The sequence below is a fragment of the Catharus ustulatus genome, chromosome 3 (genome assembly GCF_009819885.2).
Source record: "Catharus ustulatus isolate bCatUst1 chromosome 3, bCatUst1.pri.v2, whole genome shotgun sequence".
Classification (NCBI taxonomy): Eukaryota; Metazoa; Chordata; class Aves; order Passeriformes; family Turdidae; genus Catharus; species Catharus ustulatus.
The window spans coordinates 44,005,017-44,030,943 of record NC_046223.1 but is presented as its reverse complement, the minus strand read 5'-3'; the positions used below and the strand labels follow the sequence as shown (position 1 = coordinate 44,030,943).

Below are 25,927 nucleotides of genomic sequence, written 5' to 3'. Positions count from 1 at the left end.
GAGCCTTTGCCTTATTGAGCCTCATACAATTTGCCATAGCCTATTACATTTACTGGGTGTTTGAGAATTACTGCAAGCTGCCCAAGACAAATCAGCAGTTGAAGTCCTGTTTTGGAGTGGAAATAACTAATCAGCTCAAACCTGAACACTGTTAAAGTACCTAGCGCCTACAAAGCCCTTAAGCATGAGTACTGTAGCACTTTCTCCTATTGTTGTAGCTATCTAAAGTGCTGCAGCCCCAGAAGGGTTGGGAGAATTTCTCTGTAATTATTAACTAGGAAAATCAACTTGAAGGCAATAAATATATGTGTTTGCAGCTAAAGCACTGTAGAATCTAGGACATGGGAATGTTTTCAGGCTTTTGTGCTAACTATTTGAAGCATCTATTCATTCAAGAAATAAGAAGAGAAGTGGTAGTTTTTGTCAGCAAAACCCTGCGTTTGGCAAGACAGTTACTTAGTCATTTGCCTCTTTTTCTTCTGTATGACTTTTTGCAGGGCATAGTCATTTATCATTCTGAAACGGATATGGAATTTGAAAAAGTGTTACCTTTTCATTGTAACAGAATGTAAAACCTCTTATTAAATTGCTGGCAATTTTGTGAAGGTCCAGCATTGCACGGGGTGTATCAGGTTGGAGAAGCTGGTGTACATTATGCTTTTTTGCAGCATCTACTTTATACACACTTATTAGATCCTTCAAAACTTGCTCCTTCCAATTGTCACCATAGTACACTAATTGTGTGCCACTGCATAGTTTTCAACTGTATGAATATATTTCTCTATTCTTAAAAGATTGATGTACTGTTAAATAAATAATGACTGTAGAATTCCATTTAACTGTTATCTGCAAATATTCCCAGCCAACAGGTATGAGATTTGAAAAAGCAGCTTTTAAGCTTCCTGGTTGTTCAAATAATTAAGGCCCGATTAGTGTTTATATATTGTACATGACAGCTCTTTGTTATTTTAAATAGATTAATTCTGCTCACAGGGCAGACAGCATATGTTAGTTGATATTAATTGGCAGCATTTTTTGATAGTCTCAGTGACAAGAAGCTGAATAAACGTGAACTCTTTTCTGCTCTGGCCTCACTGGTAACTTTTTTCAGGTCAGGGCTTCTGTTCATTAATACTGTGTTTTCTGATATGTGGCTGCATTTATTATGTATCTAGTGGACGGTGTGTTTTCTTCCTTTTTTTTTGTTTTCTGTTCCAGAATTGCCCACTTGGCATTTATTTCTGTTGGCGTTTTGGGAGATTAGTTGTGTGTGTTACAATATAAGAATTTACAGCTTCCAAAAACACTCTGAATCAAGTCAGTTCAGCAGTACTCTATCTGATGTTCTATAAACACTTTAGAAAGCTGTGCGTCTGACACCTGAGATATCAAGCTTTCCTCCTGAACTGAAGCACGGTCCCTTCCACAGTTTTCTTCTATAAGATGGTTTCTTGGTTAGAATATCTTCCTTTTTTCAGCAGCCATGTTTGCTCAGCATTTCTGGAGGGGTTCTGACTCTTCTAGGGACTTTTCTACAGCAATTTGAGCAAAAGCTTAATGCAGAATACAAGGTGAGCACTTAAGAGTTCAGAATGTGTACAGATACTTGTGTAACCTGGAGCTGGTATATCTTCTTTGCTCCTTCCTGGAGAGTGACTTTCTGCATGATTGTTAAGGCTACCTTTTATGCCCTCTAGATTTTTTTTTTTTAATGTATGTGTATGTAATTAAATGAGGAGACAGAGGAGACATTACCCAAAAATGTCAGCATAGTAATAAGTATACACAGTCCTGAAAACATCTCTACTAGTGATTTCATGGGTACTCATCTACTTGGCTTTTTCCATTTCAAATCTCTAAACATTTTGACATTCTGTTCTTAGAATTCAGCAATTGTATGAAAAATATAAATTGAAAGATTTTGATGCAGAACTGAATTAATCTGTTTTCATAGCAAAGCAGTAATTTAGGAAGGTATTTTTAAACAAAATAAGATCTTAAAAGGAAGAAATAACTAAGATTAAGAAGTGAGATGTGATTTGTTTTTTCATGTCTGTCTCAGCTGTTTTGACTTTGAGTAACTCAACTTTTAACTGATACAATGCTAAAAGGAAAATATACAGTAATTTCACGATTATAAGCTGCACCACTTTGACTAAAATTTTGGTCCGAACCCAAAGTGCGGCTTATAATCAGGTGCGCCTTATTTATGGACAAATAACGAAAAGTTGCTGTTTTAGTTTGGAGGACAGGTGTCTGCTGAGAAAGGCAGGAGCTTCTCTTTGAAATTGAGAATGTAAACCCTCTCCCTCCAAATTATTATAATTTTGAAATCAAGGGGCTCTCAGGCAAAGATATGGGAATTAGGAATAACAGTTCTTTTCTAGGGAAATTAAAATAGAAATATACAGTACTACAAAGAAACAAACTCCAAACCCTGACAAAGTCAGAGTACAACCTGACACCCCGTCAGGCAGGGTGTTGGCAGCAGTCCCATTAAATGGTGATTGCAGTCCCCTTGCAGTGACAGATGTGATTCAGTTGGAGCAGTGCTCCTGTACAAGGTGCAGTTTCCCTCCAGAGGTCCAGTGGTGATGTGGAGAAATCCGGTTTTCCTCTGGAGTCCAGTGGAGAAAGGGGCTCTCTTAGTGTCCCAAAACCTCTGTTTTTATCTTGGTAAGAAATGTTGGGCTCTTCCCCCTGGCTGGAGCAACTTCCAATGGGATGCAGTAATTTTATCAGTCACACAGTGGGACTCAATGGGCCATTAGCAGAAAATGACTCTCTGGAGGAAGGATGGGTTGTGAAAAGATAAAGAACAATGCCCTGCCTGGTTTCAATGGATGGCCCATTAGCAGAATATCTGCTATTGAGATAAGGATCACTGCCCCCACCCTCAGCAGATGGTGATAGAATAGATACCTTTTATCACACTCTGTATTGTAACTTGTGGCTTATAGTCAGTTGTGGCTTACATATGGACAAAGAACAAGAAGTTGCCAACACCTGGAAATGCAGCTTATAATCAGGTGCGGCTTATAATCGTGAAATTGCTACAAATTTCCAGCTGCTAGACTTGCGGTGTTCACAGGCTATTTCTTTTCATTACCTTCACCAAGGAGCACATGACGTTCCAGTTGTGCCTTCCATTAGAAGGCAAAAGACTTTCTATGTTAAATTATCCTAAAGTAAGGTACTTATTTATCCATGGTGTGATTAAAGGGAGAGCTGCTTTTTAGTCTTTTAAATGAGCGAACTGTGTAATTTGGAGACCCACAAGCTCTTTTTTAGCAGTCTCTGCATTAACAACTTCCTAATGCTCTGCAAAACATCACCTTAAGAATGTAAAAAGCTTTTTTCTGCTTTGCTACTGAGCAAATTCCATAATTTCAAGTCAACAATGTGGGGGTTATACATCAGACTGAATGCGCATGGCCTGGGTATTTGCCTGTCAGAGAAGCAGCTGGGAGCTGTTAAAATAGGTTAGGTGTAGCAAGTGGCATTAGTGCAGTGTTGCGCTGATATTGCTAGAAATAATCAGACCAGCAGTAAAAGCCTGAGGAAATCCCAGATGTATAGAGACAACATGCTACCTGCTTATGCAGCTCAGTGGAGATAAGCTGAAGCCTAAATGAAGCTCTAATGTGACACCTGATAACTTGGGCAGCTTTTACCACCAAGTTCAATGTGACCAAGTAGAACCATTTGAAAAAAAGAATTCTTCTTAAAAAATGCTTTTAGAGAGGGGTATAGATGTGTATGCTAAGGAATAAATGAGAAAAAAAGGATGTTTTCATTTTTGTATTTTTTGTTTATAGGTATACTGTGAATAACTGGACAAGCTCGATATCTTCTGTCCCGTCAGCCTTTACTTAAGGGAGTTTCCTAATTCTGTCACTGTATATAGAATGCCAATAAGGGCATAGGTACATCTAAAGCATTTCAGTCATGTAGGAAGGTGTACACACACACACAGGAAGTGCAGTGAAGCTGCAGTTAATTGTAATTGCCTCCCAAGTGCAACACAGCTAGCAGAACTGTGCTTTGCTTGCCATTGCAAGCATAGCCTTGAGGCTACCACTAGCAGAAACGGGAGCTAAAGATGTGATGGATGGGGGAGTGCGGCAGGTTGGATTCTTTTTGTTTGTATTTCTAGTTTACTGTAGACCAAATGATTTAATTCTTAGTAGCAGACCCGATTAGATGTTATATTACATCTCTCATAAAAGCAGGTTTTTGGCCTTGACTGCAGTGATTGTAAAGGGAACGTAAAAGGCAATGTGTCTTCAGCTTGAATTCTTTTGGGTTTACTTGAGTTCTTCTTTTGGATAATATAGAAATTCATGACCTTTTGCTCACCCAGGCAGAATGACCTAGTAAATGCCATTTACATAATTAGGACTTAATAAAAATCAGTAGAGATTGATTAGTTGAGGTACAATAAAAGAAAATGGGTGTTAAAGGTACTTATTGGACCAAACAAAGCATTTAAGTCGCATTTAAGTCTCTTCTTACGAGCTCAAGCTATTCTCATACTAATTTGGTTCCAATCTGTTCTGTATAATACTGATTAGCAAGGCAGACACATTGCTTGAACCACTGTTTAGCATACATGTGTTGCTGTTTCAAGGCATAAAATAAATTCCTAAAATGGAGAGGTTTAGGTTGTATTTTTTAACCATGAGAACAGTTTCTCTGTAATAGGAGTTACCAAAGTATCTTCTGTTTGTTCAAAACATTCACAGATTTGATGGTATGCTGTTCTGAAGTTATCTGTTCTCTGAATGATGTTAAATTGTGCAGATCAAAACTTTTATTTTGAATTCAAGCAATAAGTCATGGAGACAAACTGGCTTAACCATGATACTGCATTTTTAACATTAGATGAGTCTTATTTTAGAACACTGAGATCTTGTGATTCTGCTGGATGATGCACATGGAGTTGTTGGAAAGATTTTTGTTCTTAAGCTATTTTGGCAAAAACATCAGCTAAAATAATTAACATTGCTCAGAATAGTATACGAGACCATGCCTCTACAGAAGACTATGGTTATCTGTACCACTGGAATCTTGGCTGCTGGAGATTAATAGCATTCATGAGTTTGAAATGCTTTTTAGATTCTCTCTCCTATCTGAGTATCTGTTATTGAAGTGTGATTCTTCTGGAGTGAAATGGATTGGCATTAACCTTAGGCCTTTCTGCAATTAGAAAAGTCTTAGTGTCCCTTAAAGGTTGAAATAATAAGACTGTAGTCCACTGCATGGCTAGAGACTTGCTGTGGAAAATATGAATTGCCTGGATGCTTTTCTTTACATTTGGTTTGAAAGTAAGAATGCAAGGGCTGTTTGCTTGACTGCCTTTAGAACCAGAAGTTTGCTGCCTTCTTCAAGAGCAAGTCAGAAGAGGGGGATTACTGAATAAAAGTAGCCGAGAATAGAAGGAGGATTTCCAGTCATATCCTATGGTTTCTGCTCTCTGAAGCAGTGCTGAGCAGTGCTATTCACAGCACGGGCTCTTCAGAGCTGTAAGTGGAAATAGGGGGAGAGCTGGGGAGACATGCTAATGAGATCCTGCTGAACTGTTCAACATCACATCCTGCCTGAATCTTTATATATTGATTTCATTATTTCAATATTACTTTCTAACATTTATTTTAGGACAAGACCAGAGTTGTGTCTCCTATTATTGATGTAATTAATATGGACAACTTCCAGTACGTGGGGGCGTCAGCTGATTTAAAAGGCGGTATGTACCTGTACTGGAATACAGACTTTAAAAAAACCCATCAAGAATCAAAGCTCATAATCACTGCAGTTGTGGAATGGGCAATTAGCATACTGTTCTTCCCTTTCATAGATCTAGTTTCAAGTTCTGTAGGTTGCTTCTTGGCTTGGATTTTAATTGGCCTTATTATTCTCTGCTTTAAAAGTTCATCTTTATTATACTAATTCTTTAAAGTTTATGCTGCCTTTTACCAATGTGCAAGACTTGCTCCACAGTTTGTAGGGTTGTGTAAATGTGTCAGAAAAAGCTAATAGCCAGAGTTTATCGTTCTCTTTTTAGATAACATAGGCTTTAATTGCTCACTAGTTTAGAAGCCCATCAACAATGCAGTGTCTATGAGGTTTTTTTCAAGATGCTGGTTTGCTTAAAAAATTAAACTCTTCTGAATAAGCAGAAGGCTTTGGAATGTGTTTTAAAAATAAATGTTTTTAGCCACAATCTGTAATTGTGAAAACACTCACATGTGACCATGAAAATTTGTGGTGTTTATATCTTTGCCATTGAGAGAATCCCCTGTTAAATTGAGAAGTACTACAATTTCAATATGTTTATGTAGTGTAAAGTATTGACAGCAAATAGCAAAAAGACTTCTGGAGCCCTAAATAAGAATAAATAAAAATTTCTTCTTTCTGAGAGGGAGAGGGCAACTAAATGCTAAACTCCTTACTTATTGCAGGTTTTTAAAAGTTCTTTCAGGGGTAACAAGAATCTAATATTTAAAACAGCTGTTCTGTACCTGCTTACTTCCCTTTTTTACCTATTATTTGAAAATAATTGTTCCCACAACCCTGGAAACCAAACGGTCTGCATAAAAGGTGTAAGATGAACCACGATACAGAAATTGAAGTGCTGTTCTCACAGTGTCCTGTCTTTTATGAATGGACTTTCTTGAGTTAGGAAGGAAAAAACAGTTTCCAATCTATTCTTTCAGGTTCTAGTCTCTAATTGGTCACCTAGGTTGTTGCAGTGAACTATAATAATAGCAATATTTGCATAGTGTTGCATATTATGCAAATAGAATGTCACAAGTTCACCAGTGATCTGGAGGTGAGAGGCTCTATATCCTTTTAATTAATGGTTTGGAGTACACCTATGGTGCATATATTCAGCATGCTAATGTATAGTTCTGTACTATTGTGTGTGCCAGCATTATTAAACCTTAAGGCCTTTACCCAATCTATTCATTAAATATTAACTACAGAAATCCCTATACCATTATGTGGCTTTTATTGTTGTCTGCAGGAAGAAGAATTCTTTCTTTGAAACCTTTGATTGCTGCTAAATTTTTCTTAGTGAAGTGGGTGAGGATTGAGAGGTTGTTTCACTTGCTACTACCCTTCATGCTTTATCTTTAAATCTGTATTTCCCAATTCCTTCATTTATCTATTATTTTTTAATTTTCATTTTTTCCCTTCGTACACAATCAGAGATTGGGTTTTTCATTTTTTAAGAAGCATGAAGCCTACATAATTCTGGTTGAGGAGTGAGAAACTGCCTTTTTTTAAAGGTTAATGGAAATTTTGCACATACTAGTATGCCAAACTATTTGAGGGTCAGTGGAAATATAAATAATATATTTCTTGTCAGATCCCAAAAGAGAAATTGCCATGTTAGAGGCATTACAGCATTTGGCACCACAGGACGCTTTCACTGGAAACCGAACTATGCTTTCAACCTTAGGTACAGTGTCTATTGTGACTGAAGCATGGAGAATTGAAACAAATGGGACAGCATTTGTGCCTGGCCTGTCTTGAAAGGATTTTATCACCCAAGACAAGTGACCTAGCAAGTGGTACACACTTTCTTCCTAAGTGGACGTGTCTGAAGTAATTCCCAAGTCTGGCCAAAACTAAATCCATGCACTTCGTGTTACAGGTTTTCTGTTTGTTTGGTTGTTTTTTTTGAGGAGGGGTTCCAAGAGTGTTTATGCCACCCTGAGAAACACTCTAATTAGCTGTAGTTAATTGAGGTGTAATTCAGGGTATGCCTGTGGTGCAATTTACACTGGATAGTGTTTCATACGGGGTATGCACTGTGTTTAAAAATACTCCTTTTACAGAGCTACTGATACTATCTCATTGAGTGCAGTTTTTTCCCAGAGTCTGTGAAAATGGAGACGGAAAACGAGTTTTGAATGGGTAGAGACTTTCTACACTTGTTCAGTTTGTGAGACTGCTGTGTACCAAAAGAGACCCCTTGTGTTCACTGGAGTACACAGTAACTCGCTCTCACCGCTGCTGCTGGAGAACAGTGGGTTTTTCAACTTCTCCCAGATGCAAGTAATTTTGCTGGCTATCTGGGATGAAATGTGGCTTTTTAACTGCATGGAAATATTGGAACTCATTTTACTTTTCAGGCTGGGGGCTTTGCAGTACTGTGGGTTGTAGCCATTTTTCGGTTTTGCTGCTTGGAGTTTCAGAGTAGTGTGTATGTCTTTCATTTTTACAGTGCAATGCTTCATGAAATACTCAAACATGGAGAGATGAAGCTGCCATGCATGCCTGTAAAGACTGTTCAGGGTAATTTCTGTATTGTGTGTGATAAGTATCTCGTGAGTTAAAATTAAAACTGCGCAGTTTTTAACTTCCTCCATCAGTCATTGCTATGCACCTTTACAGATGTAGACAGGCAGTTTGTAGGGCTGTTATTGTTTTCTGTTTACATTAGGTTATTTTCTCCACTTAACTGTCCAAGTAATTGCTTTATCTTTATACTGGAGAATGAAAACTATTGACATCTGTGCACCAGAAATCTGGAAATCATTCATTACATGACCTCATAGGATCTAAATGTGTTTGGCAGCAGGCGGAGTGTACAAGGCTGATTTCCTAGGTGTACTGGGAGAGGGCTATGAGTCTTGTGCAGTTTTTTTATAGATGTTCATGACTATGAACATAACCCAGCACAAAAACTGTTATGAAAGCGTTTCCTATAGGAAGTTTGTCCTATGCCAGCTCTGTATCATTGCCTAAAAGAGGTAATTTAATGTTTCTAATGTAGGAAGCTGCTACAGGTGGCCTATTGATCTTGTCTGTTCTAGTGATCTTTGTGCTTCTGTGCTTAACTCATGACTGGCCCAGATCTGTTGTTACTGTGTGTTCATACTTACATGTATATGCATAAGGAAAGTAAGATTTTGGTGCTCTAGCACTTGCCTCAGGTTTAAATAATGATGCACTTAAAAACACAGTGGGAAAGTATGGAGTTAAATGAATGTTGGGAAGATAAGTGGAACTTACATAACTTGTGACCTTCATGATTGAGAGCTCTTGCTTTAAGAGTAGTGTATAAAGCCTATGTAAATGTAAATATGAGATCACTGCTAAACAGTGGAAATGCAGTTGGGATGGTTGGGAGCATTTGTAATGGCTGGAAGATCATCATATGATTTCTCTTTGATATAAGGATGCCACTTGGGTTTCCTACTTTGTGAAACAGATGAAGACAAGAGATTAGAAGTTATTTGGTGGTTGAGATTTACTCTTTTCTTTGCCTTTCATCTGGACTCCTTTGTTTTTCTGCTCAGAATTTTGCACAAGTTTAAATTTTTCATTTTAATTACAGTTCCTGGTGTTTTTAGTGAGCATTGTTACCACAACTTGAATGATGACCACAGTAATTTTAACATCTTACTTTTCTTCTTTAAGGCTTTGACTGGAATCTTGTTTTCAAGTGGGATTACATGACACCAGAGCAAAGAAGAGCACGACAAGGAAATCCAGTTGCTCCCATAAAGTATGTCTGTGCCACCACTTCTCAAATAGATTCTATTTTGCAACTAAGCAAAGTTAGAAATCATCTTCTCTGAGTCTGAAAGAATGTCTTTACTATATCTTACATCAATATTGAAATTTCGTTCATGTTATATGGAGCATTATGAAACTCTCAGAAATAAAAGTAGATGTCACTCTGTTTAAAGTTGGTGTGTTTTGAGGACTAAAAATGCAGCATCTGTTTTAATGTTTTATTGCTGGCACAAATTGCCATGCTTTAAATAAGCAACTTGTGACCCAAATGAGGATTTGGAAGCTGCCTCAAAAGTGATCATGGCCACAGAAATGTGCCATATAAATGTGTGGAAATGACATTTGAAGTGATAGATGCAAAATAAGTTGCATTCAAAAACATTGCCAGTTTTTTTTCATGGAGGTATTAATCTGGATGTGCAGATAATAGTTACTTCATTGTTCATGGTTCTGTAAGTATTTAATTTAATTTTTCTTGTTTGTTTAGGACACCCATGATAGCTGGTGGATTATTTGTGATGGACAAATCCTATTTTGAAGAACTAGGGAAGTATGACATGATGATGGATGTTTGGGGTGGAGAAAACCTAGGTATGTGTATTGTTTACCTTCTGATCAGTCTTGAAAGAAAGCAGGCTTCATAATTTCCTTTACTGTCAAAGAATCGTGGATTTCCTGATTTTGTGCAGAGGGTTAAAACCAGTGTTTAAATTTCATACATATTATTGGCAAAGTCCAAAATGACAATTTCAATGAAGGAATTATAACAAATTAAACATTATATGCTAAATATAAGGGAATTAAAGTATTAGCTCATTGAGCAGTGACATTTTTTTCTAATGGAAGTTGGTTGGTAAAAAATTGCAGACTGTAGATAGGCAATTAAATATAATAATGTTTAAATGCTGACAGTTGAAGGCATGTTTTTAAGATGTTGCTTAATTTAATAATGAAAAGTAGAGTACAGGAAAATGAATTTAATGTTAATATATACACCTTAAATCAATTAACTTAGCAGACTGAAGAATTATCCGTTTCTGAACTTTGCCAGTAGTATGCTGCCTAGCATCTAATCTTAGTGAATTTTGTAGTTTTATGCCCCTTCTTCAACCCTATTGATGGTTGAGAAGGCATTTTTTCTGTAAGTCCTTGTTTTCAGATGTTGAAGTGAGTGAGATTTAGGCAAGAGGGAGAAGGGGCTGATAAAACTTGTGTTTTAGGCATTCTTCTTTGACCTGCTGGTTAAACCTGACATAAGTAAGTTTTTTCGGCAGTTTGTGTTAGTGTTGTACAAAGGTTTTCTCCAGTTAAGAATACTTGTGTTAAAACAAAAAGGGATTTGAAAGGGATAGAATTCTACAGCAGCTCAAGAATTCCATTTTGTCATGAGTTTAGGTTTTGGGGGTGGAGATGCATCTCAGACATTCCAAGTAGTGTGTTTTAGGAACACTTCTAAGGATAGAAGCTGCTCTACTGCACATGCTAGCTGCAAAATCCTGAAATACCTTGAACTTGTAAATGAGTATTTTGAGTTACTGAAATTTGCATATGCATTAAGCATATGCTTGGCCTACAAGGCAATCTGTGCTGTATGGGGACGTAACCAAATATTTAAGGCTGCTGTAACACTGAAAAGTTGCAAGTGCTGTCCCTACAGTCCTGTCTCTGACCATCCTATGCAGTACTCCAAGAAACCCTATGGGTGTTTTGTGCTGTTATATTCCATGTTTCTGTTGTTTCACTATTTTGGCTCTATATTGCTAAACTGTACTAATGTAAACATAATATTTTTTCATTTTTTAAATGTCCTAGAAAATCATTGGATTCATTTAATGCAGCAATATTCTTATTCACTCTGAAAACCACTTTGCCAATTGAGCACTTAAATATTTGATTAGTTACAAGCGTGTTCTTAAGCAACTGAGTTTTTTCTGAGCACTTAGCAACTACTTTTATGCTTTGATAATTGAGGCCTTGATAGTAGGAAAGAACCCAAGCAACAGCTCCTCTCTCAAGGATGCCAGGAGGTGTTTATGTTGCTCCTGCTGCATTCAGTTTCTCCCCCTGCATGGGAAGAAGGTGGAGATTTAGGGGTGCCTGAAAAGCTGGCAGAAGGCAGCTAATGGTTTCTTCCTAGCTATCAGACTAATTGAAGGTGAGTAAAAATCAAATGGCATATGATTTAATTGGCAGTAAATGACACATGCACCAGATAACTGGAAATCTGTGATGTGCAGTTTAAAATTCGATGTGCACACTTGTCAGGCCTCTTTACACTGAAACATAGCTCTACTTTAGGGGCTCCGTGTTACATGCAAATAACCTGCTAAATGGACTAGCAAAATCTGCACATCATATTCATTTATAAAAGCTAGCATTTTTCCTTCAAGCATGTACAGAGCAGCTGTTACTTGAGGTTTTGTTCACATGTCAGTATCAATTTGACAAATTTTAAGATGAGCCTGCAGTATTTTCTCTAAATTGCCCAAATTACCATGAAGATAGGTGCATTCTCAGACTGTTGCTAAATGTAACTGGTAACGTGTGCATGCTGTACAAAAAGTAGATCAAGGTTAGTTCAGTCTCTTCTACAACTCAAAAACTCCAATTCTCAGTATGTTTATGATACTTTTTGATAGCTTAAGAGAATCAGAATGCACCAGAGAACTGGGTGGACCATCAGAAGGTTTGGGTCTAATTTGAAAACCTAGGCTTTTCTTACTAGTTTTTCTAAAATCAAGGAATGAGTAAGACATTCTCTGTCTTCTATATTGATAAATATAAATAAAGATAAATAAAAATAACGAATCTGTTAGAGATGTAACTTGATCTCATAAAGAATTTTTGACATGCTGCTTATACCTTTTCATTTAAAAACTATGTCTATTGGGCTTACTCTGGTAATTACATTGCCTACAGTTGGAGTATAACAAAAGAAATGTCTTAAGGGAGTTTGTCGGGTTGTTTTGAGTTTTAGATGCTGTATATTCTTTTTTCTTGTCCATTGCAGGCTTTAAAAGCCATGTTGGTGGAAATAAGAATTAGTTTGCTTCTCCCTATATTCTAGTCCTTTGCTCTCTTTCACACTGAGCTATTTTACATAATGTTCACTTTTTCTTCAGAGATTCTTCACAATATCAAGTGCTAGATGGTGTGTGAAAATTAAGAATTTGTTTTGCCTGTTGTCCCATGTGAATTCAACTGGATAAGTTACTGTCAAAGACAATGTTGTCATTCATGTTTTTGGAGTATGGTCTATCTATAGCTTGAACTATGTTGACTGTCTAGGATTCATGAATATGGCCATCAAGAAGACTTGAATGGTCAGCAGTTGAAATCACAGCATCTCTATTTATCTACTTTGAAAATTTTAAAAATTTTCCCTGGACATGCAATCAAGATGACATGTTCTCTAATTTGTGGTTGTGTGGGGTTATGTTTGTTCTGTTTTTTTCAAATTTAGTTTTTGAAGTAATTCTACTATTAATACTTCTGAGTATGAGGAGGAGGGATTCTGAGGGAATTGGGCATGCCACTTTGTTTGTCATGCAAGATAGACATTGACTTTAATTTAGAGCTGCCTTTTTTTTTTAACCTATGGGAAGACACTCATTGGTTATGAAGAGGCTTGAAACTAAGGCTCTTTAGTAGCAGCTGTTGGACTATAGGGGGGATCATCAAAATTGAAAGTGCTGCTAGAAGCACTCTTCTTACTGCACTGACTTGGAATTCATGTTGTAAAGTTCTCTTTCAGAATTAGGTGACTTCTACTATCAGATGTCAAAGTGGAGAAATGTGTCTAAATATTTCTAGACCTTCTTGTCATCACTAGCTGGCTCAGATCATTAGTTTGGCTAACCTTCGCTTTTCAGGAGTTATGTTTTTATTTGGTCTCTCCTAAAGTCAACATTAAACTTGATATAACTCTGAATGTTTATCTGCTGTAATAAGTTAGCAGCTCAAATTTATTGATTATTTTAGTTTGCCTTGATTTGACTTATCTTCAGTTACTCCATTTTCAGCTGAAAATTTTTGTTACAAGCTAGATCATTAATTTATTTGTTAAATGCACCTACTATTGTTTACCCTTCAGATAAAGCACAACACACCGGGAAATTGCAGCAGGGTCTATGAATTTGGGCAATGCTGGTAACTTCAGATAAGAGAAGATACACATTTTGCTTGTGAGATAGTATGTTTTTTCTGCTGAGCTTGCAGAATCATAAATGCTTAGACATGTGCCGTTGTTTATCCTAGAATTTATTAGAAAAACTGTCTTGCTTGATCTTCTCAGCAACAATCACTAAAAGCCTTCTCTGTAAATAGAATACAAAATAACAGTATTTTATGATGTTGGTCTTTCATTCCTGTCTTTATTTCAGAGATCTCATTCAGAGTTTGGCAATGTGGTGGGAGCCTGGAAATCATCCCTTGCAGCAGAGTGGGTCATGTATTCCGCAAACAGCATCCTTACACGTTTCCCGGTGGGAGTGGTACTGTGTTTGCAAGGTAAATAGTAATGGTTTGGATTTTCTCAGATGATCAGCAGGTGGCAGTAATTTCATTTCAGGTATCTTGTCTCTAGAAATATTTGCAATATCTATCGTGGTAAAATATTTAATTAAAAATCAAAATACTAATTAAAAAGAAACTAATGACTTTGAGTCAGCTATGTAGGTTGAGAGAAGAACCTGAGAACTGAAAGAGGGAAACTTCTGGTGGACAGAGATTGAGAATCTGGGAAATACTCAGCTTGGCATTTCATCAGTATTGGATTTATTTGACTTTGAAGAAGGCCTTATTTTCAAAACTGTCATAAAACTTTATTTTGTAGAAACGGTTTCATTGTTCACTAAGAACCGGAATACACTAAGGTGTAAATAGGCTTTGCTTGCTTTTCATTAATACATGATCAGCATATGAGATGCAAATGATTACAGAGAATGATTTCAGTATTTGTGACAGTCTGTTGGCAACTTAGTTCTCTGTATTTGCCTTTTGTGTGTTAGGTTTAAAAATGCATTTTCTTATAGACCTAAGAATTTGCGGTTTTAAAGGCTTAGATTAACATGCCTGTTAATTTTGCTCTTGGTACCCATCCATAGCAGTAGCTGAAATACTGAGCTGTCTCCTCAGTTTCTCCTCTATAAAGTGAGAACAGCAGGGCTGATTCATATTCATAGTAGTTTTGACTTTATATGGATGAAAATATTGCGTGAATGTACAAAGGTCATTTTGATCAAGGCTGTATCATTTGTAGCTGAAGAATTACTGCAGATTTTCATTTAGAGATTCGGACTTGATGCTCAGGGGGCTGAAGAAGTACTCAGCTAAAGGTTCAGTGGGCTAAGAGCTAGAAATAAAATTGTTTATTTACCCTTGAAGGGATGTGGAACCCAAACTCTGTTTAACATGAAGCAACACAGTGCAGATGTACTTAAATTCATAAGAATGTTCTAAGCTGCTGATACTCTTGGACTTGTGATTCACTTTAGACTAAGGAATCTCCTTAGGGTATAGTTTTTTCCTTCCATGCTGGTTAAGCCACCAAGGTGACTTTAATGAATTTAATATCTGCTAAAATAGTCACTGTTTTGTTTCTTTCAGTAGTTCTAGTAGGTGCTCTAGTGTTTTCTTCTTTTTTTTCCCATTCTTTGAAATGTATATTTTATGCTGCAGTGAAAAATGAATAATAATACTTACGTGAAAGCAAAAGCTAGCAATGAAATATCCTCAGTACATCACACCTCTCTTCCAACATTTATAGTGTGCATCAGGAGGGTAGAAAGCTTTACCTTTTAAACTGCATTATGTAAGCTTAGGATGCAACTGGCTTAGTTGGAGGTTTTGAAATGACAGTGTCATAAGAAGGAGCATAGTTAATAAAAGTGAATAAATGTATGAATATACTGTGCAGTTTTACCACTCCTGCAGCTTCTCCATATTTGGGATGTTGCCAAGATACTACTTTTCTTGTGCTGTAAATAGTTTTCTTGGATGTCAAACCAATATAATGGGATGCTTTAAAATCACTTTTACCAATGGGGGAATGAGAAACCTTAGGTAGTAGGATGTCCTGTAATACAGGTGTTGTAAAACAGGTGTGTGTGGGACCATGGTGCCAAGAAACTTGGTGCATGCAATCTGTGCTGTGGTGTAGTTGGGACATGTTGGCTTGTGCCATTGTCTGTCCCTTGACTGTAGGCAGCTTGTTCTGGACTCCTCTATTTTTAGCTGGCTAGTCAGTATGCACTGTCTTTTTGCAGCCCAAACAGGTTGGTAATTTTGGATGAGAGACTGGGAGTCCTGTTTCATGAGAGGGAAGACCACATCACCACATCCTGTCTGTGTGATGTGGGCAGGGACCGTTTGTGCCCAGCAGGATTTGTGTCCCTGCCTTGACGCAGCACGCCAGATGAGCCAGAGAGCCTTGCTGGTCCCAGTCTACTCCAAGCAAAGCTGCCTCTGATCTCAGTGCTCTTTCATTAGCTGGCTCAACGTTAAGTGCACCCCATGCTGTGTTCCTCAGCACCCTGAGTTCTTTGGAACCTTGCTAGTTCAGGCAGTTCTCAGCATCTATGGTGCCCATATTTGTGTCACACGAAGCCTGAGCTGTTCTTCATCCCTGCATATGGGCAGTGGGATACAGGCAGGCATTCTGGCCTTGAAAGTGCCTTTGGAATCATTAAACCCTCTCTCCACCAAAATCCGTTTAGCCTGTGGGCAGCCAAGCTTGTTGTGGAGCAGACAGGAGGGGCTGAATGACTGACACTCACACGGACCTGAGAGACTGCAGGTGAAGATACACTCACATAGCTTCTAATCTAAATCTAGTAGGATTTTGCTTACAAAAAATTAAAGGAATCTTTGCAAGAAAAAAAAAATCAGTCCTCAAACAAAAGAATTATTCAGGTCTGTCTCGTGAAATTTTTATTCCCTACATCCTATTTCCTCAGCAATCTGCAAACCTTCTCACTTAATCCTGACTATGTTTTGTCTTTTGAATTGGAAAATCTTATTAAAGAAGTTATTGGCTGACTGAGTTCACTGCAGTTGCTTTAGAGGAACTTTCTGCCAAATGTAAAATAAGCTTCAGAGCATGACAGTTGCAAGTGAAATAAGACTTAATTTTCAAAGCGTAAAATTATGAACAATAGAACTAAATGAGTTACATGGAAGCCAGGGGAGGAAGAAGCCATTGGACCCTGTTGCAGTCCAAAAGGACATTTAAAGATACCAGTTACATAAATACAGGAATTTTAGGTAGACATGTGTTTGATTAGAAGTAAAACATTTGGGTTAGGTTTTTTAATATTTATTACAATAATCAATATCTCTTAAATTTTAAAATATTTCCTCTTAGCTGCAGATGACTCATTTGTTTCATAGCCTTATGTATTGTAAAAGCTTGTGTCTTTTTGGAACTTTGAATGCTCTCCTGAAAGGAATAGGATGAAGAGTGAAAATATCTTGCCTGTGTTAGCATATTTGCTTTCAAAAATGTAAAAGGCATTTTTAAGTTTCTGATTAGCTTGCTTTATCCAGGTGAACACTCAGTGAATACATTCTGTCAAGTTACTCTTACAAAAAGACCAACCAAACATCAATCTAATAAATTCCATGAAGTTTGCAGAAAGAACTGAAAGATATGTGTTAAATTCTGGATAAAAACCTGAAGCAGTGAAAAGACAAATTTCATTATAAATGCATTGATTTCAGTTATGTAACAGTAATGATTTTCTATTACTTGGGTCTGTTATTATGAGTCTTCTGCCTGACTTGAGGCAGCTGACTGTGTAGTACTGGGAAGGGTTAAAATAAGTCTGAGGGAAAATTGCATGGTTTAATTGCACCCAGAGGAAGTATAACCTGTGTGTTTCATATGATTGTCCCTAGAAATACACGCAGGGCAGCAGAAGTCTGGATGGATGAGTATAAAAATTTCTATTACGCAGCAGTGCCTTCAGCCAGGAATGTACCTTATGGCAAGTAAGTCTCAAGTGCTTCTTTGCCCTTTTTGTCTGTTCTTTGTGACACAGCACCTTCTGAGGTGAAAGCAGTGCTAAATCTCATGTTTGTTTATTTCTACAGTTCTGCTGTTCTTGAGTTTTCTGTATATTCCATAAAATATATGAAGACAGCAGCCTGACTTAGAAATCTCCTTTTTTTTCCTCCTCTAGTATTCAAAGCCGAATGGAGCTCAGAAAGAGACTTAGCTGCAAACCCTTTAAGTGGTATCTTGAAAATGTTTATCCTGAGTTACGGTGAGTTTTGGCTGATACAGAGTTCATACAGAGTGGTTTTTTTTGCCTTCGCCAGAAATCGTTGGTTTCTTTCTCCATCCTTGGATGTAAATGATGTGTTTTACTTTATCTGCGAATGCAATGCCTCATACAGGTTTATTTGCTTTTTATTAGTTCTGTTCCTAAAGAGTAATTTTCCCCTAGTTATCTGCTTTTTCTACTTGCAGCAACTACTGCTTGCAGTATTTTAGAGAGCAGTGTCCAAAGGACTGAACTTACCTGAGCCTGAAGTTAGTCTCCTACACAAGCCATTGGCTCAAAAGCACATATTCTGTATCCTGTTGTCATCCCTTTAAAGGTTTTGCCATGCCTAAGCACATGTCTAGTTAAGTGAGGAGACTGAATCTCATTTCAGTACAAATGATGACAGTCAGCAGACAAAAGGACCTGGTGTGTTTAGCAGGCAAGGGTAGATGCCTAAGACTCTGAGAAGCTAAGTCTTTTGCTCCTTCTTGTTTCCTTTTCTCTTGTCCCTTTAATAATCACTGACTTTTGGGAGGGGCTGAGAAGGGGAAATGAGAGATGACACTGCCAGCATTTTTTTAACATAAATGCATCTTAACTAATGAGAAATCCTCGAAGAGAAATACTTTTTGAAGGGATAGAAAAAATTTGGTTAAATAACCCATTAAGAACTGTGTTGGTCATATCTGAGCCCACTAACTAGTCTGACTGCTCTGTCAACCCAATATTGGTAGTGTAGTGGTGTAAGATATTGTATGTATCTTGTAAGAATACTTGAGGCTTTTTCCCCCTGGGGCCACTTCATGTCAGTGATGCCAGGCAACTGCTAGTGACATACAGGCTTGAGATGCAAAAGCAGCGCCAGCTATTACAGCCCCAATACAACATGTGTAGAACCATACATACTAATGAGTCTCAAACAGGATGATACTGAGGAAGTAAGTTTCCTTTATTTTCTCTTAAAAGTGCCAGAGGATACTTGGTTTTTGTTTAATCTAAGAGAAAAAATGTCTCTCCCGGAAAATGTGCTACCATAAGCATTGCTTACATGTAATGTTCTCCTGTTCTGTCATCCCTGGTGTGCTCATTCTGCTGGGTTAAATTATTATACACATATAGTCTGAAGTTTTTAAAGGCTCTGATACGCCCTAGTTTTACTGTTGAACATGTACTCATGGGCTCTATCCACAACTGTACTTCACTGAATGGATTTGCCTAGGTATTTCCATGCTAGATGTAAGAAAAACTTAGATTTTTTTTTTTTTTTCAAATTCCTAACCCCTTTTTTAACATTTCAGTACAAACAGTCTGAGAAACATGTAGAGTGTCCTATTTCTGCCACAGGCTATGTTGCCTGAAAAGACAGAGGGCTTGATGAGCTAACTGGTAACATTAAACTTTGAGTCACTTTAAATGATACGTCATCTTTAATTTGATTTTTGTGCCGAGTTTATATGTTCATCCTCCTCTGGTACAAGTCTTCTGGTACTGTGGGTGTGGTAAGCTTGCAAGTTTACTCATGCTTGATCAATTCATGATTAGATAATTGCCTCTCCTCAAGAGATGATTGAGATTTCCTTAACCTTTCATCTTAAAATTACTGAGTATTTTTACAAACAAGGAGTTTAAAAAGAAACTAAGATAAAACCTCCTAAACAAACCCTGAACTGAATCAAGCAGATATTTCTGGTTTTGTTTTAGGGTACCTGATCATCAAGATATAGCCTTTGGTGCTTTGCAGCAGGGTACCAATTGCCTTGACACTTTGGGCCATTTTGCAGATGGTGTTGTTGGAGTTTATGAATGTCATAATGCCGGGGGAAACCAGGTCTGTATGCCATTAATTTTGTTTTCTACATTAAGTCTTAAAAGAAAGAAAGTGAACCTAAACTTTTTAACTCAAGCAGTTACTGTGTACTGGTGAGAGAAAGATGACTCCAAACCAGCACATCATTTGTTGTAAACAGTTGGCTAAAAAGCTTCTCCCTCAAATATAATTTTGCATTTTTGAGATTAGAATTTGACCCCAGAGATTCATTCAGTGATCATCACATTATCCACTTCCTTTGTCACTATTAATATTTACTTTTGCACAGAGGCCATAGCTTCCTTCCCAGGGGTTTTGTACTTACATAGGAAGCTTTTTTCAATTAAATGGCAGGTTTGGTTTTTTGGGGAGGATTTTTGCATAAGAAAATATTTGGATTGCGTTATTTTACTGGTCTAAGGTCAGTAAAATAAAAGAATGCTTTGCTGTGCTGCACTATTGGTTGTTTACAGTTTGCAATAGTGGAGTATAAAAGGAATCTGTCATAAATCCCCATTTGGCTCTTCTAGAAAACAGAGGTACCTAAATATTCACTCCTAGTAAGGGATGTGTTTTAACAAATCCTTTCTAATCTTACTCCTAAACTAATAGCAAATGTGTCAGATCTGTAAATGAGAGCGTTAATTATTTCAAAGAATCTATTTATGCGGTTGTGACTTAGTTATCACTCATGAAATATACACAGAGGGTTCTCACTGCTTTGTGTGCTGCTTTGTCAGTAAATCCTTGTCACATTAAACCTGACTTTAAATAAAATGTAATATTAATGTGTCAAGTACAGCTGTTAAAATAGAAGGCTGACCAATTAAAAACTATTCTTGAATGAGTGTCAGAAATTTGCTTTAATTTAAATTAGAAGAGGACAAACCTAAAATAAGATGAAGCCTAAAAAGAAGTAATTTCCTGGAAGATGTATGATGACAATTCATTCAAATCAAGATGTGAGAAATGCCTCCTTTCCCTGTCATTAATGAGAATTTATTTGTGGAGGCTTTTAAAATTACCTTTTGAAAAGTACCCTCATCTTTTCAGAAACCACAGTGGGTTTTTTGGGAGAAAGGGTAGATGTGTCACAAGTGCCTTGGAGCAGAAATCTTAGTTTTCTACTGATGTTGTGTATTCTTTGTAGATACGCAAAGTTATCTTCCTCTTCCAAACTCCTCCTCCCCTGAATCTGACTCTCTTCTTTCTATGCTGTTTTTTCTGTGGCACTGACCTTGACAAACCCCTATGCGATTGCACTGAACAAATACCTTTGAGAGGGCATTCAGACAAGTTAAGAGGCAGATGGGTCAAAACCAGGTTTTCTGTCCAAGCAGAAAGAAATAACAGTATGGGAGGAGAGCAATGGGGAACAAACCACAATCTTCAGAACTGTACTTTGTGTTATTCTTATCAGGAGTTTTTTTGGGGAGTTAAGGGCACTCAGATATTACAGGCTGTGGCCATCTTCTCCTATAACTGGAACAGTGTATTCTGTCTTGTATTCAACACAACTTAAAATGCAAAACCTAAGTAAAAATGGGATTTCTGCCTCCCTTCTCCCCTGCTTTCCCCTCCCCCAAGCTGGTAGAATTACAGTAATTTCACAACTATAAGGCGCACCCTTTTGACTAAAATTTTCCCCCAAACCCGGAAGTGCACCTTATAGTCCGGTACGCCTTATCTGATGGACAAAGTGGCAAAATTTGCCAACCCGGAAGTGAGAGCCGCAAGGGGGAGTGGCCCCACAGCAGGGCTGGGCTGTGAGGAGGGAACGGCAGCGGGGCTCTGCCTGACTATGAGGGGAGAGTGTCCCGCGGGGCTGTGCCTGGCTGTGAGGGGAGAGTGTCCCACAGGGCTGTGCCTGTATGTGAGGAGGGAGTGCCCCCGCAGGGCTGTGCCTGGCTGTGAGTGGGGAATGGCCCCGCAGCAATGTCAGGATGTGAGGGGAGAGGGGCTCCACGGGGCAGGCCTGCCGGCATTGGGGCAGCCACCGCGCGGTGGGGTAAAACCACCGGCATTGGGGCAGCGACGGCGTGGGGCGAGCCCGCCAGCATCGGGGCACCCGGAGCGCCAGGGAACTCCCGGAGTAGCGGGGCCCGGGGGACGCCACACGGAGCGGTGGTGGGCATGCCCCAGCCCTGGGGACGCTGCACGGAGTGGCGAATACAGGCAGGTCCAGGGGCCCATGGCTGCTGGGTTGGGGCGGGGTCTCAGCCAGCAACCTTGTGGGGGGAGCTGGGGACGGAACCTCGCTGCAAAAAAAAAAAAAACAAAAAACCAAGTGCGCCTTATAGTCCGATGCGCCTTATCTGATGTACAAAGTTGCAAAATTTAACTACTCCCAGGGGGTGCGCCTTATAGTCCGGTGCGCCTTATGGTCATGAAATTACTGTAGTGATAACTGTGTACCTCCAGTGGGCTAAATAGCTCATGGTGTGCCTGACAATGTGCAAATATGCAGGATTGTCGTAAGGAATTAAAACCAAATGCACTTAGGCTCAAGGGGAAGGTTTGATGTTAGTTGTATCTACTAACTTTTTATTTCTGATTTGACACAGATTTTCTCAGATATTCTGATTTTTGCATAAAGCTATCCGATTTCCAGCCTGTGCCCTCAGCATATATATACACTGCTTGCAATTTTTCTTTTCTGGTGTAGTGGAATTTGTTCCATCTTATCTTCATTATAGTCATAGTTACTGATCAGTGGAGGAAAGTACCTATACACTGTGTCTCATAACATGAAGGCCATCATGTAGATGTTCCCAGCAATAAAGCTTGGAGCTATTTTTAAGCAGCTGTACTTTGACTTTTAAATGTGTTAACTTGCATAATTTGTCATGGTTGGGGCTTGTACAGCCTTTTGATGGAAGGCTGAAGATGTATAAAGGCAATAACTTCTAGGCTCTAACTCTGTCTGCAGGGTTCTCAGACACAATTTTTACTACATCCCTGGTAGTATTTTCAACTGTCGTGTTTCACTATAGATCTTACCATGGAGGAGTTCAGGGCCATTTGTAATTCCTGATAAGCTCTGAAAATGACTTGCTTAATTCCTTTAGTTGTAGCTAAAAAAGTGGCTATTAATACTTTATTCTATATTAATGGTTCTTGTTGGCATCTTATAAACTGAGAACAGAGAAGGCAAGTAATTTTGCTGTCATCTGAGTTTAATATACTGAGAGTAAAAGGAGAAATTATCAGCTTAAGAGTTTGAAAGACAAATAAAAGGATACAGATTTGTCCTGGCTTTGCTTTGTTTTCCATAGTTGTCATCATTCTGGTACTTGCAGAATATGGTCCCATCCAGTGGCTTGAGACCTGTATGATTGTGGTTACTTGTAATCTCTTGGATTGCAAGTTCTGGCAGTGTCCTGAGCATCTCTTCCCAAAGAAATTTAATAATTATTAAATCTGATGAGTAATAATTAAGTCTGCTGAGTTTTAAAGTAATTATATATTTATTTTATTTCTGAAGCACTGATAACATGCAAAATAATACTTAAATGTTACTTAACATACAGACTTGGCCCTGTATGTATAAGGTTTTGTATTATACAACTCTAAATCCTCTTTAGTTGCTTGAGAGAAGCTAATCATACCATTTTAAGTAGTTTATTAGCATGATTTGGAACATTAGCCTGGCTTTAATCAAATGGTTTCTTTCCTCAAAGGATAGCTAGACAAATGGAAACCAGTGTAGGCCCTGGAGACCAAACTTGAAAGGAGAGAGGCATATGGAGAGAGTCTGAACATCAGTGCAAGCTTAGGGTCTATGTGAAAAGATGCTGAGGTCTAACAAGCTGGGCAGCCGTACACACAGAACAGCTTTTCTTTGCTCTCTATTTAAGAATTGCATAATTAAATAAATACATGTAATGAAAATTTTGTTGTACATCATGCCTTGGATGGGAGGGAGCATTCTCTCTACTCCTTTTGTGTATTGCTTTCTGGTGTTTTTTATTGTATTAAGAACTGCTGTTTCCTCACTGTGGTCCATGTGCTTTGTTCAATGTGTGAGCAGGGTGGCCAGTGGTGCTGCAGACCAAGCTTTTATGGTTTTTATGGATATAATTTTATTTTTATATATATATATAGATATAATTTTTAAAATACATATTTATATGTATTTACAAATGTGGAAATCCTTCCACGTAGAAAACAGGGGAGAGGTGTAATACATAGACACACACATAAAACCAAGCATCTAACTAGATAAGCATTTGGAGGAATATCTTCCACGAGGCCCTGTGTGGCTGCCTGCATCAGCTGTGTAAAGCCAGCAGAGGGAGCAAGCAGCAAGCTCAGCCTTGAGCTGATGTGGGGACACTGAAGCAATTGGAATTACTGTGTTTGAAGAGGACTTTTTCTCATCTCCTGCCCTGTGGGAAACAGTGAACAGTCCTAATGCTCATACGTAGCTCTTTGCAGGATTTTAACCTGTGCTGTATATGCAAAGGTAGCATGTGTTAACATACACAATTTTGTACATTTTTTTTGTTTCTTCCTTTTTGTAGGAATGGGCCTTAACAAAGGACAAGTCAGTGAAACACATGGATTTGTGCCTTACTGTTGTGGACAGAGCTCCTGGTTCACTAATAAAACTTCAGGGCTGTAGGGAAAATGACAGCAGACAGGTTAGTATGTCATGATTGCATTCTGCAAACAGTGGGGAAAACAAGGGTGGTGAATAAACAATGCACTGGTGATCATATTTTCTATAGACTCTACTTTTACTGTTATTTATGTGTGTGAAGCTAGGATTCATGATGTCATAAAGGCAGAATAAGCTCTATCCCAATAGGGGCTTTATGTAAAGGTTTCACCCAATGATGTACCACAGTGTTTAACTGCCATGTGTGTCTTCTGAAAGTTTATGTTCCAGAATGTCTTTTTGAAAGGTCTCCCTCAGTGAAGTTTGAATCTTATGTATTCTGAGTCTTAGAAGAATGTGGTTTGGCTTTCCTTCTTTTCAGTTGTGGCCTGTTTATAGCAGCACTAGATTCCTTACATTCATTTTTATCAATGCAGCATTGTAACTTCATCTATTTCACATGCCTGAGGAAAATCACATTTGCAGAGTCATACCATCTTTTTGATCTAGTCATAACACAAGTCATCTCTTTCTGCTCAGTCATCAGTTCTGATCATCTGCTAGCTTTCTTGTTTCTGTGTCTGTTTTTGCAGACAGGTAAATGATGATGGTGATTTATTTGATGAAGGAAGGAATATTCTTGCTACTCTTCTGAGAAGGAAACTAAGCAAGATTTTCTTGATAAGGTTTACAGGCATAATATGGTAGACATACAAGAGAAACCAACCTCCCCTTTTTTTCTTCCAATCCTGTATTTGGGATTTATTCTGTCCTTGACATCATCTTGGACTAAGAACTTTTTACAGCACAGATTGCTTGTCTTCTGTAGAATTGGAAGGTGTCTGACAAATTTCTGGGATTCTGTAAAGTTATCTATAGTGAATTGCTTCTTGCTTCTCTATACTCAGTATTGTAGTGGTATGCAAATGGATTTTGATTCTAATTTTTTCTTCAGACCAAAGGTATCACACAGGTAACAGAGTGGGACAATGTATTTGAGAAGTTCTGCACTAGAGGGAAATGTGTTGGTGTATTTTGTGTCTTGCAGAATGTTAGCAGAAAGAACAGCTGTTTTGGCAAGGCTTGCCAGAACTTACATACTTGTACTCAAGGATCATCTAAACTGCTCCTATTATTGCAGTTTGTACAGCTTTACAGGCACAAGCCAGGGAAGCTTATGAAGACTTCAAAGGACAGGATGTAGAATTCTTCCATTTCCTACTTTTCCAGGTCAATAACTGTATTTTCTCTTCCAGAAATGGGAACAAATTGAAAGCAATTCTAAACTGAGGCACGTTGGCAGCAACCTCTGTCTAGACAGCCGAAATGCCAAAAATGGTGGTCTCACCGTTGAGATCTGCAATCCTTCTTTGTCACAGCAGTGGAAATTCACACTTAATCTTCAGCAGTAGAAGGACTTACAAGCAAAATGCTGTTTCAACTGAAAAACATTGGGCAAAGTTTTGATTGAATTACTGATGTATTTCTTAAAACTTTCCACGGAACTTATATACCTCAGTATTCCACCTTTATCTGAAAGTAGAGTGCTGAAGCAGACACCAGGGATCCAGGGGACTCAGAGCACTGCAAAGATGTCACTGAGCATTGCTTCACAGGAAGAAGGAATTGTGCTGCAGACTTCATCTGTTCCTTTCTGTCTTCAGCTACTACTTGCACAGCAGATAATTAACTCTAGGAACAACTGACGTATTATACACAAAA

General features: G+C 38.2%; 1 protein-coding gene across 1 annotated transcript in view; it reads left to right on the top strand.

The window, feature by feature from the left end:
• GALNT2 (polypeptide N-acetylgalactosaminyltransferase 2) overlaps positions 1–25,919 on the top strand; it is a 90,474-nt gene extending 64,555 nt beyond the window's left edge. Inside the window, exons 8-16 of the mRNA XM_033055118.1 lie at positions 5,659–5,746; positions 9,433–9,520; positions 10,019–10,122; positions 13,914–14,040; positions 17,428–17,520; positions 17,712–17,795; positions 19,500–19,626; positions 24,129–24,248; positions 25,462–25,919. Coding sequence (XP_032911009.1) covers positions 5,659–5,746; positions 9,433–9,520; positions 10,019–10,122; positions 13,914–14,040; positions 17,428–17,520; positions 17,712–17,795; positions 19,500–19,626; positions 24,129–24,248; positions 25,462–25,617 — 987 coding nt within the window. The 3' untranslated portion in view covers positions 25,618–25,919. The remainder of the gene's footprint in view (positions 1–5,658; positions 5,747–9,432; positions 9,521–10,018; positions 10,123–13,913; positions 14,041–17,427; positions 17,521–17,711; positions 17,796–19,499; positions 19,627–24,128; positions 24,249–25,461) is intronic.
• The last annotated feature ends 8 nt before the right edge of the window (positions 25,920–25,927 follow it).